The sequence below is a fragment of the Crocodylus siamensis genome, chromosome 6 (assembly GCF_052110815.1).
Source record: "Crocodylus siamensis isolate JL-2025a chromosome 6, ASM5211081v1, whole genome shotgun sequence".
In the NCBI taxonomy this organism is placed as follows: Eukaryota; Metazoa; Chordata; order Crocodylia; family Crocodylidae; genus Crocodylus; species Crocodylus siamensis.
The window spans coordinates 73,159,296-73,177,617 of NC_143400.1; the positions used below are offsets into that span (position 1 = coordinate 73,159,296).

Sequence of the window (18,322 nt, forward strand, 5' to 3'; positions counted from 1 at the left end):
GCCAAGAGGTGATCATGGGATACCAGATCAAAGGCTTTTTTGAAGTCAGTATATATGACATCAATCTCTTCTCCCTTGTCCAGTTGATAGGTCACCTGGTCATAGAAGGAAATGAGATTGGTGAAGCAAGACCTACCTGCAACAAACCCGTGCTGGCTATCCCTTAGGTTGTTGGCATCGGCGAGTCCATTAACGATGGCCTCTATAATAAACTTTTCTAAGATCTTCCCTGGGATAGAAGTCAGGCTGATGGGCCTATAGTTAGCCATATCCACTTTCCTTCCTTTCTTGAAGACCACTTTGGCCTTCTTTCAGTCTTCAGGCACTACACCAGAGCACCAGGAGTTTTCAAAGATCCGTGCCAGAGGCTGGGCTATGATGCTCGCCAACTCCTTGAATACCCTGGGGTGTAGATTGTCACTGCCGGCTGACTTGAAGGTATCCAACTTCTCAAGTTGATGACATTCTGAATTAAAGGTCAATATTTTTGACAGTAAGAAACAGTTAATGTCAAAAGTCAAAGCAAATTACCCCTGGAATAATCAGGAAAATGTGCTGAACTCATTTGGCATAGAAAGAAATTTCTTAACTCTCTTTTTGGGCATAAAAAAATCAAAATCAGTATCATGGATCTTTATCCTTAATTTCTATTGTGTGTATATATGTTATTCTGCCCTGATAACAGTCTTAGATTTCTTTTTTCAGTATTTAATTATATCTAATTTTGTGGTTTGTAAAGTTTGAAGAGGAGAAGCCACTCCAGAAACTTTTGTCAGGGTTTTTCCCCCCCTTTTCTATACTTACCTATATGCTAATCCTGAGAAGTTAATTTTAATTGAGATTGAAGGAGATTATTCATTGATTTCAGTATCAGGTTTTTCCACCCATAGGTTTAGAGAAACAACAGTTTTTCTTTCAGATAGAAATAAAAATGTTGATCATTTGGAGCTATGTGTTCTGTGATTGCTGCTATCTGACACTTTCAAATCCTAGCTCTCTCAATATTTTGTATAGTCACAAAAGCATGATATTGGCATATCAGTCTGATATTTGATTGCTTGGGGCTCCCATCATATTTGGAGAAGATATGGGGGGAAAGATATTCTAAGCATTGTCAGTTTTCATAGGATTGCATGAACCTTAAGTTTTGATTAAGTGGGTTAAGTTTCTGGTTTAAACTGAGCCAAAATGTTAAGATAGCTATTGATATTAAACTGTGAAAGCTAGTTTTATAATGGATTTCATAATGATAATGATGACATTCAAGAGTTCTGCAGCATAGGGGAGTTCCTTATGAGGGTGTATGCGAGTCTGAATAGAATGACAGTATAAAAGAACATTGTAATACTCTTATGGGGGAAAATAAGCATTTGAATTGGTTAGATTTTCTGTGATCTGGGTACAAATCTGGATAGAAAGCCAAAGGCCTGACCTAATTCTGTTGTTCTTTTTGTTTGTTTGGTTTGGTTTGGTTTTTGAGAAAATTAGAAGTATCACCATCAAAGTGAATAAAATTATTATAATCAGTTTGATTTCATGCTCTGGTCCACTGAAGCCATTTGTTTTGTCTGCTTTGAAAAATATTTGCCAGATTTCTGACCTGGATAAAAACAACAGAAAAAATATTTTAGGGGATTTCAATAAACTTGAGGGCACTTAAAAGGAAAGTTATAGTTTAACACAAGTGTGTATGTTTAGAAAATTGGGAAAAAGTCCACTGCCATGGGGTGGAGAAAGGAGCTGTTTGCAGTGCTGGAGGGAGACTCTGGCAGCTGCCTGCTCACTACAGACACATGAGCCCCTGCAGCACCTCTGAGTTGGCCCAGGTAGCCCACTGTCCAGCCAGCTGCTACCCATGGCCAGGCTACTTTCACTGACAGGTTTCAGCTTCCTTGTCACTCAGCCACAGTCGGCCCCACCATGCAGCAGCCTCAGCTGGGACTCAGCAGGGCTGCCCCAGGCTCTGGGGGCAAGGCTCTTTCCAGCAGCTGTGGCTCAGTGGCAGCTACTCCCCATGCCCAGGCTGGGCCACGCTAGGCAGGGCCACACAGAGCTCCCCCCGCAAACCTGTCCCAAGGTGACAGTGAGGGAGGAGGGGAAGAGTTGCCCTCCAGCACTACACAGAGCCCCTGCCCTGCCCCTTGGTGGCAAGGGGAGGGAAGGTGGGGAAGGAGGAGAGGGAAGAGTCCCCCTCAGAGGCTGACCAGCAGAGCTGTGTGCCCAGATTGCAGCCGGCTGGCAAGGAACTACTGCAGCGGGCAGGGCTCTTTCCCTCCTCCTCTTCCCCATCAACAGGGGGCTAAGCCCTGTTTAGCCATGCTCCCTCTTACCCCACCCTCTAAACACTGCAGGCCAAGGTGAGGATTTAACCCCCTCCTTGGTCATACTCAGGCTTGCCCCGTCCCCCATGCCCCGTCATACTCAGGTTTGCCCCCTTGGCCATGCCCCATCCCCCACAACCCCACAACTCAGCTTCCCTATCGAAGGGAGGGCTGCACTAGCACCCTCGGGCATCTGGCCTGAGCCACTGCAGTCATGTGCCTGTATTTCAGAAATGAAATGTGGATTTCTGTCCACTTGCAAATCAGTTCAATCTCTGTGGGTTAGACTAACCTGCAAAGATTGAATCAATTCAGGCTTGGGCTTTTTGAAAGTTTATCCCTAACCTTCCAGTCCAAAGGCTATGCACTTAAACAGAGTACATTGTAATTTAAGAGGCTAATTATTGACTTGTACCAAAATATAACTTAAGTTATAGACTGACATAACAATTGTATCACTATCAAAGGATGCAGATAAAGCTGTTATTATGTAACTTTTATGTCTGTAAAAAGTGCACAAAAACCATAACCCTTCTTCATGCAGGGTTGAAGTTGAAGGGATTTAGCTTGCTTGTATCACTACAAGATCATGCAGATTATGACAGCTGCTGTGCAATCCCTGCTGGCTGCCATTCCTCCTCTTTGAAAGCAGCTAAAATGCACATTTGTCTTTACGCTTAATACAACTGGGCAGCAAGGGAGACAAGTGGCTCTAAATCACCTTTTCCCTTTTTGTCATACTGCTTCCCCACCTATTCTGGGTGGAGTTGAGTATACCTAGTTATTACAGTTTTCAGGCTGCTATAATTTGTGCCAGTTGGCCTTTTAGGGCTGCTTCAGTTTTACACAGAGTATTAACCCCTCCCTAGTTTTACAGGCAATATCTTTCTTCCTCATACACCCTGAAACTTCTTATTGCATTTGCCTTTTCATTGGCAGTGTACTAATAAAATAATTTATGGAATGCCCGTCCTTTTACCCTGGCATACAGTATATTAAAAAAATCCAGTATAAAATAGCAATAGATTTTGGGCCAGGCTATTGACTTCTCTATCCAGTTACCTTTTCAGGGCTGCTTTATAATAATTAATACGCAACTGTGCGGACTCCCAGGGAGGGATGGGGGCCACATAACCCCCCAGATTTGAGCACAAGATGGGGACAGGCTGCCCACTGTGGGCTCAGACTCCCTATCCTGCTGCCCTCTCCCTAGGGCCTTCGCAGCTCAGCAGGCAGGACCTGGCATGGTAGGGCAGAGTAGGGTGGGGAAGCTCAGTGCTGCTACTGTAAGCACCGCACTGCACCAGCGACCGGTGCCTCTTGAATCAGGGGGAGCACGTGCCCACCCTCAATGGCAATTGGGGGGCTCCCCCCCACAGCCGAATTCGCCAACTGTGGGGGGAGTCTCCCACAGCCGATTGTGCTGACTGGGAAGTGTGAGCGAGGCACCGGGAAGTGCCAGCGGCACTTCTCCTGGCATCCCCAGTCCCTAGCTGGCACTGGTGCTCCTTCCTGCCCCTCCCCCCCATCATTTAAGCAGCGTGCACTGGCTCAGGTGGTGCATGTGTACCCCCATGCACCCCCTATGCATTACCACTGTCACACCGCCTTGATGAGGTGTTTTCTGCCCACCCAGCAGCAGCAAGGGTGCCAGCATGGAGTTATACCCCTTGCTGCTGCTGAGTGGGAAGAGGGCACCTTGTCATAGCAGTGTGGGGCTCCTGGCAGTGGCACCAAGATTCCCTGCCTTGGCCCACTCTGTCCTGCTATGCCAGGTCTCATCTGCTGGCCCACAGAGGCTCCAGAGGAAGAGCAGCAGGGTGGGGAGCCCTGAGCCTGCAGTGGGCAACCTCTGTCTGCCCCCCGCCCAACGTGGCCTCTGCTCCAGCCATGCTACCCATGGGGGAGAGGGACCTGGGCTCTGCACTCCACTCTGCTGCAGCAGCCACTGTCTCCTGTGGGCAGTAGTCAGAGCTCAGGCACTGGTGGGGGAGTCAGGGGGCTGTAGACCTGAATCCCTGGCTCCCTACCCCTGGCAGCTGGGGGACCCTCCAGCAGGGCTGGGGGCTGGGGGGATAAGGGTGGGGAGTGAGGGGCACTGACAAGGCTGGAGGGCTATGGGTTGGGAGTGAGGGGAACCAGTAGGTCCCAGGGAGCTGTGGGTGGTGAGTGAGAGGCACTGGCAGGGCCAGGGTCACTGTGGGTGGGGAGTCAGGGGCACCAGGAGGGCCAGGGGGCTGTGGTTGGGGAGTGAGGAGCTCCATGGGGGGTGGAGGGGTGCGTTCTGTGGGTGAGGGGCACCAACAGGGCCGGGGTCCTGTGGGTGGGAAGTGGGAATAAGCAGGGTTGGGGGTCAGGAGTGAGGAGCTATGTCGTGGGCTGGGCACTGGCATATCAGGCCTGCTCAGCAACACAAAGCAGCAGGAGGAACAGCTGCTGGTGAACAAAGGGGGCAGGGAGACCCCTGATTTTCCCTGATAAAAACCCAAACTCAAACACTAAAATTTATAGATATTTAGAATGTATTTTATTATAGTGATTGAGGTGCTGGTAGGCTTCCAAATTGGTTTAAAATTGCAAACATATCAATAAAACATTATGTTAAACTGATACTTATATATATGGTGGTGTTTCATTTTAATCGTGGAAAAATATGGATTTGGGGGTTTTTAAATCAGGGAATTTGTGATTTTTAAACAGAGAAAAAACCAGGATCCCTGGTTATTCGCTTACTTTGACTTAAATATAATCAAAGTAATATACTTTAGATTGTAAGCAGAAGTAAAGCGTTGCATATGAAACTAAAGAGGTTTTTATTCTGTGTTCAATCCATGCATCAGTGGCTCGACAGCTGAAGTATTTTGTTCAGTTTGGACATTATATCTGCTGACAAGTATTGATAAATTTAAGACAAGTCACAAAAGGGTGGGTGAAATGATTTAAGGCCTAAAAAAATCAGACTCATTAAGAATGATTCAGAGGGCTGACAACTTAGAGGGGGAAAAAATTACGAGCATGTAAAAGGATGTTCTAGAGAGAAAAAAAGCAATTGTCTTCATTAGTCAAACATGGCAAGATAGATGTGTTTCAGCAGTCGCAATGAGTATTTAGAAATGTGGTAACCCAAAAATCAGTCACCAGAACTAATAAAACATGTTTGCAATGGAAAATGATGGAGACAAAAAACTTTGTAACAGACTATTGGTAATGGTGAGTAGTACTAGGACTCCTCCACAGTGCATCTGAGGTCATTTTGTACTCTGCTGATTCCCGGTGTATATCACCATCAACTGTAAAGACAGTTAGTGTTCACCCCAGGTGAAACTTTGATAGGCTTTCCATTTTGAATTCTATCTTATCTCTCTCTTTATAAAAACTGAATCAGTCTGCCAGGATTTTGGGTAGACCTAGGACACTTGCTGTGATTTATATGAATATTTGCTGTGATGCATAGAATATTTAGATTGTACAGGGGTACTCCACATCATGGAGTTTATAAATTGTACAGGACTAGGGAGAGACATCAGGAAAAGACAGGATATAGGCTTAATGGTCCCTTCAGCATTAGTGTGTTTCCCTCTTTTCCAAGCATCTCTTTTTAAAACTTTAGAATTGATGAGTGCCTATACATGTGCTCAAAGGTGTGTGTGTGAGGGGGAAGAGATAATTAACATGGTTCCTGGAGAGCTGTTCTAATTAAAATGCTGCCGTGTCATCTATATTAAGCCCCTGCACATTTAAAAATGGCTGCAGAACACTTAAACTAAAGCTCATTCAGTGAGCTTTAGTTAAAGTGTCCCAACGGCTATTTTTATACCTGCAGGGGCTTATACATGTGACACTGTGGCAATGCTAGAGCATTCCATTTAGAATGCAGAACAGACTGATTTAATTGAATTAACTTTGATTAACTAGTTGGCCTTTTAGGCCTGCTTCAATTTTACACAGTATATTAATGCCTCCCTAGTTTTACAAGCAGTAGCTTTCTTCTTCATACACCCTGCAACTTCTCACTATGTTTGCCTTTTCACTGGCAGTGTAATAATAAAATTATTTATGGAATGCCCTTCCTGTCATCCTGGGATATAATGTAAAGAATCCAGTATAAAATAGCAATACATTTTGGGCAAGGGTATTGACTGCTCTTTCCAGCTGCTCTACAATAATTTTAGAGCTGCTTTACAATAATTAATAAGAAGCAACTGGGAAAAAGAACTAAAAATCTATCCCAATGTCTGCTTTATTTTATATTGATATTTATCAAGTCTGCTCCAATTAATCATAGATTTCATAGACACTAGAGGTGGAAGGGACCCTGGAGGATCATTGAGTCCAGCCCCCTGCCCCAGGAGCAGGAAGTCAGCAGGGATCATAGGATTCCAGCAAGATAAACATCCAAATTTCACTTGAAGACGTTCAAAGTAGATGCTTGAACCACCACCAGTGGTAGTCTATTCCAAACCTTGGGGGCTCAGACAGAAAAGAAGTTTTTCCTTATGTCTAGCCTGAAACGGTCTTGGAGGAGTTTATGACCGTTTGACCTTGTCATCCCTTGGGGTGCCTGGTGAACAAACGTTCCCACAGATCCTGGTGAGCATCCCTGATAAATCAAGTCTGCTCCAACACATTCTAACTAGAACATGTCAGAACATGTGTATAGGTACCCTCATAGTAAGCAGTCAGGGCTGGGATTCCTGCAGAGTTTATAAGTGTCAGAAGATCTGGGGGTAAACTCTAGGGGTGTGCAAAATGGGCCCTGTTCGATTCGGATTTGGCCCGAATCAGGGACAGTGATTCGGTTCGTTGATTCAGATCACTGTCCCCAATTCAATTCATCCCAGTCCAAATCTGAAGATTTGATGCTGATTCAGAGAATCGGCAATTTGGCCATAGACACAGCTTTAAATGTTTTTTGTACATACCATGAGGTACCAGGCACAGTTTGTGAATGCTGTGATTGTGGAGCAGATGGAGCATCCTCCAGGAGCACGGGGCGGGTGGGGAGGGGTGGCGTGTGTTCAGCAGCAAACCCACAAGTGGACTGGAAGTCGCTCTTGGCTTAGTGATCAACGATGAGGAGACCCTGGGTGCCCTCCCAGACCCAGGAGGCCCCAGTCTCCGAGCCAGGGGGAGGTCTGGGGGGACCCTCTGTGCACTCTCTGGGTGACCCAGAAGTGGATCAGAAGTGCTTCTGGTCCACTTCTGGGTTTGCTGCCAAGCGCGCTGGGGACCCTGCCCCCACTCCTGTGGGACACTCAATCCACCCCATCATCTCAGCATTCACAAGCTGCCTGGTACCTTCTGGTATGTAGAAAAAGCATTTAAAGCTGCATCCATGTCTGAATCATCGAATCTTTCCAAATCTCTCCAAATTGATTTGGACAGTTCTGATTCATAGATTTCATAGATTTCATGGACATTAGGGCTGGAAGGTACCTCGGAAGATCATCAAGTCCTGAACTAATTAAATCAGTAAGTATGTTGCTATTGAATGTAATGGGAGCAGAATTTCAGAACTTTTGCCTTGTAGAGTTTATAAACTTAGAGTACTGAAACGTCTAATAAAGCTTTCCATGTATCTTTTGTTCCTTGAGAAATTTCTCAGTTTCAGCCGCTTGAGTTTTGATGTCCTGAAACAACCATGTGGATCGTTTTGATATTTCTGTGGACAGTATTAACATAGCCATCTTAGTTTATACAAGGGTCTTTCAGCCTTTTGTGAATTATTTTATGTCTAGTTTAGGAACAGATAGTTGGCACATACATGTGAAATTAGACTTATGAGAACTTCTATACCTTGGGGGAAAACATCAAGAAATGAAATAATTTCAAGAAGAGCAAAAGAATGTTAAGAAGTGCTATGCTTTTGAAGCCAAAAACCCTTTAAAATCAGATTTTGGGACCTTGCCTATTTTCATACTCTGAGTCAGGAAAGTCTCATGCCAAACAAAAACCAATCCATTAGTAAGATAGACAACTTGAAATGACAAGGGTATTCTCTAGAAAGTAATTCTGGTGTGATCTAGACCTAGTAGAGGTCACAGTACTGAGGATCCTTGATTAACAGACTGGCCTAGTATGCAGCATATCTTGAGGTCATCCTTGTATATTCTGTAGTACGGACATATTTTATGCTTCTCATCAGATGCTCCCCAGATTACTCAAAGATCTTCTGCATACCTTCCATCTGTTAGATACCCAGCTCTCCCTAGGGCTTCAGCATTGTCATCCTAAAGCTCAGTAAGCCTCTTTTTGGGCTACCATTGGATTGCTTAGCCAACTACCCTATCAACAAGGCAAATTTTCATTGTTATAAACCAGCATTAACGATCTTCAGTCCAATAGCCTAGACCTCCTTACATATCCTTTTACAGGCACTGAGTTGTGTTGTGATCATTTTCACAAGCTCTTCCTTAAGGTTCCTAAGTTTCATCAGAATTGATCAATAAAACTGAATAGTCTTCCCAGGACAATGCATGATGCTAAGAGAAAAGATGTGAGACATCTCAGAGGCTTGCTTTTAATAGGGACTAAGCCTCTTAAGGTGTCCCGTTTAGTGGCTATTTCTAGCTCATAAAATGACAAACCACACTGCTGCAGAAAATCTCTAAGTGGATCGTACACAGTATTTCCACCTTCCATTAAATGTCAGGACATACTACAGTGGCATAGACAACATCTTCAAACTGCCTCAGAAGGCTGCTCTGTCAGTCTCAGGTTTATGGACCAGCCTTCTTATTTTTCTTATGCTCTGGATGTAGTATCCAGCTCAAGTATCAAACTTAGGAAAACAGTTCCTCAATCATTATTTGACAAATTAAGCTGAAACTCCTGATTACTTCTCTTCAGAGAGGATGCTACTTGACTGCCACATACAGTGGGACCCATACTGGCACATACTCCAAGCAGAAAGAACAATTGTTTATCCTACTGTGACTTACAAGAGATTGGGGTCTGGAAATATTTATGGCCATTTTATCTATCTCCTCCTTAAGAAATTCACTCAGTTCTGCATTAGATGGATGTATGTCATCATCTCTGTCCTATAGTATTTCAGTATATAGTCTGTTTAATATTCAGTTGAAATAGCAGATACGGTATGAATATTGCTTAAAACATGTCCTCAAATGATGAACACTTAGGGAATTAGCTGGAGTCATAGTGGAGCCACTGGCACAACTGTTTGAGCACTCATGGAAAAGGGCCAATGTGGTCCTTATTTTGAAGAAGGGGAGGAAGGAGGAACCAAGTAACTATAGGCTGGCTAGCCTCACCTCTATCCTTGGCAAGACCTTTGACAAAATTGTTAAGGATCACATTTGTGGGAGAACAGCAGGTAAAATAATGCTAAGGGACAATCAGCATGGGTTCATACTAACCTGGTTTCATTTTATGACCAGGTCACAAAATACTTGGATGAAGGAATACAGGTAGATGTTATTTACTTAAATTTTAAAAAGGCCTTTGACAGAGTGTCGCACCCAATTCTTATAAATAAACTAAACAGTTGCAATGTAGATTATTACTTAGTCTGGTGGGTAGAAAATTAGCTTATGAGATGCACCCAGAGAGTGGTGATGGACGGGTCGGTTTCTACCTGGAGAAGTGTGGGCAACGGAGTCCCCCCAGGCTCTGTCCTGGGACCAGTACTATTCAATATCTTCATTAGTGACTTGGATGAGGGAGTAGAGAGCACCCTGTCCAAGTTTGCTGATGACACCAAATTATGGGGGTAGGTAAACAAACTAGAGGGCAGGGAGTGAATCCAGGCTGATTTGGACAGGCTGGGGAAATGGGCTGAACAGAATAGGATGCAGTTTAACAAAGATAAGTGCCATGTGCTGCACCTCTAGAGGAAGAATCATCAGCACTCCTATAGCCTGGGAGGTACTACTCTAAGTAGCACAACTGTGGAAAGGGATCTCGGAGTTGTAGTCAACTCCAAAATGAACATGAGTCACCAGTGTGATGAGGTAATAAGTAAAGCTAACTGCACCCTTTCTTGCATAAGTAGGTGCATCACAAACAGGTCCAGGGAGGTGATACTTCCCCTCTATGTGACATTGGTCAGGCCACAACTGGAGTACTGCGTCCAGTTCTGGGCACTGCACTTCAGGAGGGATGTGGATGGACTGGAGAGGGTTCAGAGGAGGGCAACTCATCCAGTTAAAGGCCTACAGAAAAAACCCTGTGTGGACTAATTGGGAGACCTGAACCTTTTCAGCCTCCACAAGAGCAGGCTGAGAGGTGATCTCATGGCTGCCTACATACTCATCGGGGGGTGGGGGGGAAGACAGCAACAAATAGGGGATACAGTGTTTACTAGGGTGCCTGTCGGAGTAACTAGAAATAATGGCCACAAACTGGAAGATAGCAAATTCAGATTAAACATCAGGAAAAAATTCTTTACAGTGAGGGTTGCCAAAATATGGAATACGCTTCCAAGGGAGACGGTGCTGTCCCCTTCCTTGGAGGTGTTAAAAGGAGATTTGACAGACACCTGGCTGGGTTCATCTGACCCCAGCGCTCATTGCTGCCCAGGGCAGGGGGTCAGACTCGAAGATCTCATAGGTCCTTTCTGACCCTAAAATCTATGAAACTATGAAATGTACCTTACCTGTATGATTTGTGATTCTGAAGCTTGAAGTCCCTGCTGAACCCTTATTATCTGTGTATTTCAGAGGGTTTTTTTTATCTTTCCAGATGGTTTTTATTCTCTTTATCTCACAAGATTTGTATAAGCTTTGAAGTGCTTAAAATGTTGTTCTCTTATTTTGTAGCCATTTCCATTGGTCTCCTCTTCCCGATGGTTAGTGAAAAGGGGTGAGCTAACAGCATATGTAGAAGACACTGGACTTTTTTCTAAAAGGACCTCCAAGCAGCAGGTGTACTTCTTCCTCTTTAATGATGTCCTCATCATCACAAAGAAGAAGAGGTAAGCACTTCACGAATCTAAAAGTGCCAGTACATTTTTGTTTGATTCCTTGCGTCACACATAAGGAACAATTAAAAGATGTAAGCTACTTTTAAATATTGTCTTGTTCCATGAGCTACTTCCTGACTTTGTAAAGGCTAACTTTTTTTCTGGTATTTACCTCAAGTATAATTAATTGCTTCCAAAGTATTTTTATTATCTCCCTTTAACAAATATTTGTGTGAGTGAGTGAATGAGAAAGATTTAGGAAGGCGCATTTGTTCATAGTATGCAAGGAACATGAAAACAGAACTGGATGCAAGTGGAAATCTTTACTAAAGTGCTTTAAGTTTTGCCAAAGCATACAGAATGTATTTACATATTTAAATATGCTATGCCTGTACAAGGAATGCACTGCTTTTGGAGCTATTTGTCTCTCCCATTTCTCCATCAAACTGTACTCAGAATTACAAAAGGGTGGTTGTCAAGCAGAAATAAAAAATTAAGTCCCAATTTTACTAACACGGCAAACATGTAAGTTTAGCAGTACAAATAAAAAGGGAGATCTTCCCCAGACAGATCTTTTATGTAAAATGTCAGTGATGTTTAGAAAAAGCCTACTAGTTAAATCTCTACCACCAAAATGAAAGGTAGTTTAGGATGAATTTGCTGCTTCTGATTGAGCCTATCCCCTCTGCAGATGCTGCTCACCATTGCTGACAGAGATGACATATTGGAGGTTAAGGAAAATAACTTCGAAGAGCAAATGTTTTAATTTGCAATTGACTAGTTTTACCAAATATCAGGCATTTGAAAGAGAGTTCCCAAGGGAGAAAAATGCCCAAACCACACTACAAAATCTTGAGCTCAAATTTCCAGGAGCACAAGTTGAGCACTGTATTATAATGCTTCCAATCCCAATATTTTCCAAAAAAATTAACATTAACACTTATAACAAAGTGCAGCATAATATGTTTGCTGCCTCCATCTTCATCTGTGGTTAGTTGAATAGTAAGACAAGTGAATAGATTTCTCCTTGTGCAATCCCTGAGACACATGGTTTTATCACAAGCCTCAGGAAAACATTTTTTGTGGGAGCCCCTTGTTAAAACATTGGCAGCACATCACAGATTAGTTATCACACATCTTCAAACAGCTTGTTGCTTTCTTTTCTCATGGGACTAAAGTTAATATTTTATTGTGCTGGTAGCAAATTAAACATCTGAGTTCAGAAAACAATGAAAAGATCTGTTATCTGTGTTATTACATTGTTTATCTGTTTCCTACGTTATAGGTTGGTTGCCCAGCTTGAAAAAAGATTTTTGGAATAATGTACGCTACATAAACTCTGATGCTTTTGATTTATAGCATTTTCCAGCTGTTGGAATTTCTGCTATCCCAATTAGCCCATAAGCCACAGTAAATAAAAATTAATCTTAATGACAGAATGTGTATATATTCACTGTAGTAAAACCTTTCTAAATAAGCAGATGAAATTGAAGAGTGTTGCTCTTTCTGTTCCTTCCATGGATATTTGATCATAAAATATATGCTATACAAAGCAGACTAGCTTATTGATAATGTTCTTTTTGTAGTCTGTTGTCTCGCACACAATTTCACCATAAACATTTAGCAGTGGACAGAAATATAACCATTACATACAGTTTTTCATAAAGATATGTTAACAGACTTCTGTGGATAGCTGGTACATTAAACAATACAATAGCGATACAAAGTTCACAGTTATAATTCCTTTAGCTTTTAAGAAGTTATGGGCTTGCAGTTATTGGTCAAATATAAGATGGTTAAATTTTTTTTGCACATTTGGGTTTCCATTGACTTTTCCGTGTTCCCAGAAATAGATTATTGGACATTGTTGGGTGATAGGTCCTACATATTGACCTGCCAGAATTGTGCAAAATAAGTTTTCACTCTTCATCCTGAAGCTGACTTTTACTTACCTTGTGTCAAAAGCAGTTAATCATATTTGTTGAGCTCAGTTAGGAGTGACTAAGTCTATAAAGACCAGGATTGATGGTATATGTCTAAGTAGTCCCACGGATAACTAAAAAGCGATGGTGGTCCAACAAACTTCAAGTATGTACATTGGTATTTACATAATTGCTTCAAGAAGCATTTGTGAATGTTTTGCATACCAGAAACATCATTAAAAGGACTGTACCTATATATTAAAGTTTGCAAGCATTCCAAAAGCATTTGTGCAATGAGAATTATTCAGTATGAAAAGATAAAGGGCAAAAAATCTAATGATGCAGTATGCTTAGGCATGCCCCACAGTTTTTATCCCTTCATTTTAAGCATACTTTAGTAGTCAGACTCCTTGACAGCCTATGATTTGATTTTTATCCTGAGTCTGAAATGGTAAGGCTTAACAATCTTCCCCTTTTCAAATAGTTTGAATGTGATTTAGCTATCCATCTCTCTTCACTTTTAATAAATGTCGTATGGTAATGTCCATGCAGCTCCAAAATATTTTCATAGATTTCATAGACATTAGGCCTGGAAGGGACCTCATAAGATCATCGGGTCCAGCCCTCTGCCCAAGGGGCAGGAAGTCAGCTAGGGTCAAAGGATTTTAGCGGTTTATGTTCTAGCAGCATGCTGCTGTATAGTTCAAGCACTTATAAGTATTTTAATATGCTTGTGGGGATCACCTAGGGACTTATTCTGTCCTCTTCATGATATAAAAGGTCAAGAAACTCAGAATTGCTTCAAAGAGACTTTAGCCCCTGAAGCAACCAGATTAGAGGGTGACATGTCAGACCTTCTGCTTTGGTGTATTTTAATGAGAAATCCACAAGATCAACAGAAGTATATGGCAAATAGCTGTTCACTGCTTCACTCTTCACTGTCCTTATCAACCGCAATAGGTGGATGCCTTATCACTGCTGGCTTTACCTCAGCTCTCCCAGCGTAATTCAGAGTTGGCAAATTATATCCAGGATCAAGCCCCTGTTCTTCTGGGTCACAGTTCTGAACAGTGACAGAACTCCCCTCCCTTTTCCATTCTTCATTGGCAGTTTCTACTGCTTCATTATTTTTTTTTATCCAGGTAGTTCTCTAATTTCTATGAAGCATTCCAAGAAACTGGTAATATCTGCATTTTAAATGTAAAAATGTAATTTTTTCTAAAGCTTTTTTTGAAAGCATGTTTGTATCAAGAGATGTCCAGCTCTTCTATAAAAGGGCCAACTTCCTCTCTGAAAAATTCTTGCTGAGTTGACACATAGGTTTAGTGTCATTGACACTGTACACAGTGATCTCCTATTAATGTCCATTACAGATTTGCAAAAAAGATTTGTGTGGACTTCAACCCTTCAGTAAGGACTGATTCATAATTGTTGCTGTTTATTCATAGTTTCATAGTTAGTAGGGTCAGAAGGGACCTGAGAAGATCATCAAATCTGACCCCCTGCCATGGCAGGAAAGAGGATGATTGTCTAGAATCAGTACTAGAATGTTTCATTCATCATTATACCAGGCAAAAAATGAAGCGGAGAGAAAAACTGTTCACTAGGGTGCCCCAAGGGATGACAAGGAGCAATGGCCATAAACTGTTAGAGGATGGTTTCAGGTTGGATGTAAAGAAGAACTTATTTATGGTAAGAGTGACCAGTCTCTGGAACAGACTTCCCAGGGAGGTGGTGCAGTCCCCAGCCTTGGAAGTCTTCAAGAGGAGACTGAACAGATACCTTGCTAGGATCATTTGATCTCAGCAGTATTCCTGCCCAGAGCAGGGGGGTTGGACTTGATCTTTTGAGGTCCCTTCCAGCTCTTGATTTCTATGATTCTTTGATTCTATGACTTTTAATGCCCTATCCTTCTCCCCTGAATTTTGATATTTCCTCAGTTCTTCCCTATGTGTTGATTTTTCTACAGTACTCTGAATTCCTTTCCTTTTGGACATTTCTTCCACTGAAGTGGGCAGTGATCAAATAGTTTGGGTGGACACCAAAATGGCAGGTCTGCACTCTTAAAGATAACAATCTAAGATGTTTAATAGAAGGTAGAGAAGTTCACACTTCTAAGTCATTGCTTCTGACAGTCTGTAGATGCCATGGCTAAGTCCAGTCAAAAAGCCCAAGGCTCAGTCAATTCAATCTTCACAGGTTAGCCTAAACTTCATAAACTGAACTGATAAGCAAGTGAACAGACATTCACTTCTGATTTTGGAAATGCAACCATATGCTTGCAGTGGCCCCGGCCAGAAGCCGGGGGGCATCAAAGTACACCTCCCTGCTCGGCTGGAGCAGACAGCTTGGGCCAAGGCTAGCCTGCCCATCCTGCAAGGGAGAGATTGTGGGGGAGATACAAAGCATCCTGGGATGCTGGGAGACTGTGAATTAACTTGAATCTGGAGAGGATCTGAGACAGAAGTTCAATAAATTGATTTAACCAAAATCAATTAAGTCTGACACTACATCCATCCAGATTTATCTTAATTTGGTTTCAGCCACTTTGAAAGCAGTTTATGCGTACCAAACCTCTGTTGTGTTACAGATTTGAATAAGTTCCCAGTTACTTATACCAGTTTATGTGTAATTTCTGTCCCTAGCCCATAAGATAATACTGCATTGGTCACGTTTGGAAGGTTTTCCTCACAACCATGGAAATATTCTTTTTTTAAATAAAAGATAAGATTGTCCAGAGTATGGTTGTTATCAGTATAAGAACGTCAAGCAGGTTAGGTGTAGCTAAATTGGACTTCATGTGTGGCACATGTAGATACTGCAGAATTAAACTGGAAAAACCTCAATACAAATATGCATATTGTCTTTGCTTGGTAACAATAGTTTGCCTGAAAAACTTTTAGATATAAAAAAAATGTTGCTTCTGTGTTGAACTTCTAGAGCGACCTCCTCACCCAGCAAAAAATTAGAAACAGGCATCTTTTTCTAAGGGTAACCAGAGGCATTGATAAATGGCAGTTCATATGTTGCCTTTTTGCAGTTGTTCTGTAACTCATATTTCTGCATCCTGGCAGAGTAGATTAAAAAATAAGCCGACTGGAGGAGTATCCTCCATATCTCTTAATATCTTACACCACAAGGGCAGACTGCTAGGACTAGTGCATATCTTCATCGAGAACCTACCTAGAAACATCTGATTAAAAATTCTGGCTTTTAAGATAGTGTGGCTTGCTTTGAGCTGTGTCTCTAACTCTGTACTCCAGAAGTGGTGTGTTTGTGGCATATCACTTCTTGACATTTTGGATAAGATTAAATATAGTTGGAGTAGAAATTCTTTATTCACCCATTCAAAAAAAATCCACCAGGTGCAATGCTGAGATTGTTAAAAGATTTCACAAGAGCTGCAAGAAAACCTGTGTTTTAAAAAGGCTATTTAATGTTTTTAGCTCACTTTGTGTAATCCCCTAAGGATATTACTAAAATACTGTCTGTTTAATGGCTGCATGGCTTGTCAACTCCTGAGATAATCTAGACAACGGAATGCAGCTGGACTTCATAAATTGGAAATCACCCAAAGGTCAAATAATACTGTGGAATGTTACCTGTTCACAGCTGCTTGCAAAACTGGGTTTGTTCTCCAGACGCCAAAAACAATGTTTTAATTAAAACAGCAAATAGATACTTTTGTATAAATATAAAGAAACAAATTTTGTGCTGAAATACTAATGCTCTCAGAATGACATCTCTAGTTATCTTTAAATATTACTAACCTCGAGTAATAGCAGATTCATCAGTTATTCTTGATTTTCAAAATAGAACAAAGAAATAGATTGAGTTTGTTGTCTTTATACTCTCTACTTATGAATTGGTGAAAAGCTCTAAATCAAGTCAGAATATAGTAATAAATATTCTTGATTAAACTCTTCACAATATTTGTATTTATTCCCTTGCTCTCCATGTTAAATTTCCATTGTGTTGTCTTGTATATACCGTATTTACTTGAATCCAAGACCAGGTTTCTTTCTGCATTCTACATGGGGGGAGAAGGGGGAGAGCCCCTCATCTTGGATTCAAGTACCAGCTGGAGCAGGCAGTGACAGCATCCCTGGCTTTGGTGCCAAAGCCAGAGCCACCACCTGCCTGGGGCCAGAGCCAGGAAGACTCATATGATGAGCTAGGGGTGTGCAGAGATGGGACCCCTGCTTCCTTCATTCTCAGTTTCTCATAGCAAAGCTGTTTAAACTAGAGGTAAGGTGTTTTAATAACCTGACATCATTTTAAATCATCACTTTAACACCTTGTGTAGATGTTTTAACATATTTACAGTTTGTTGCAACCCTATATGGCTTTCCTAGACTAAGATAGAGTGTATCTTTTAGTCATTGGCTAATAAGTTCTTTCAATACACCCTTTACTCTAGTCTAGACATACCCGAAGTATTCAGAATATTCAGGATCTTTACATTCTAAAAATTCAAACCTCTTGAATACATCCCCAAATAATCTAACCAGAGCACAGCTCTGATTCCCTTTTTCTATAAAAATTATAATTCTTTACTCTGCTGGTTCAAAACCATAGGTCGAATGAATTTTTAAAAAATGAAATAAATTAAGTATTGTATGAAACAGTTCAGTGATTATCTATTTTTACGGAGTACAGGTGTGATCCTTTGCATATTGCTTTCTTTTTTTCCTATGGCATTTTCTATTCTTTCTTCCAAAGGAAAAACAGTAGTCCTAACAGTTTTGGTTTTGTTTTTTCAATTGTATCTGTCTCTGTGTGTGTTCACTATAAGAAAAACTAGAAAACAGCATTAAATTAGGCTTCTGCGTCCCAAAGCAGCTGAGCTATGGAATTCATTGCTTACAAACTCCAGGAAATTGAGTATACAACTGAAAAGTTATTTGAAACTTTCTTCTTAAAATCAAAAACCAGCTGTCCCCATGTGGAGTTTATTGGTAATGAAATACTATTATTCATAATATATTGATGATCTGTGATTTGTAAAGCTAGAGTAAACCTACCAAGATTTTAGATCTGTAAATATGTTTGGGAGGATTTAGTGAAAGTGTTAGCTTATAACAGGAATAAATTTCTTCTTAAATAAAGTTGTCGTTAATCATGGAAAAGTAGTTGGAACTTTCTTTAGTTGATAA

General features: G+C 41.6%; 1 protein-coding gene across 3 annotated transcripts in view; it reads left to right on the forward strand.

Annotated features, from left to right (window-relative positions):
- The window catches only part of ARHGEF26 (Rho guanine nucleotide exchange factor 26), a 159,273-nt gene that overhangs the window by 109,045 nt on the left and 31,906 nt on the right, over positions 1-18,322 (forward strand). For 2 of the 3 annotated variants that reach the window (XM_090055901.1, XM_090055900.1), the window contains one exon: positions 11,102-11,256. In XM_090055901.1, coding sequence (XP_089912027.1) covers positions 11,102-11,256 — 155 coding nt within the window. Of the gene's footprint in view, positions 1-11,101; positions 11,257-11,935; positions 12,728-18,322 lie in introns of those variants that run through there. The other variant, XM_090055902.1, reaches the window with a different exon arrangement.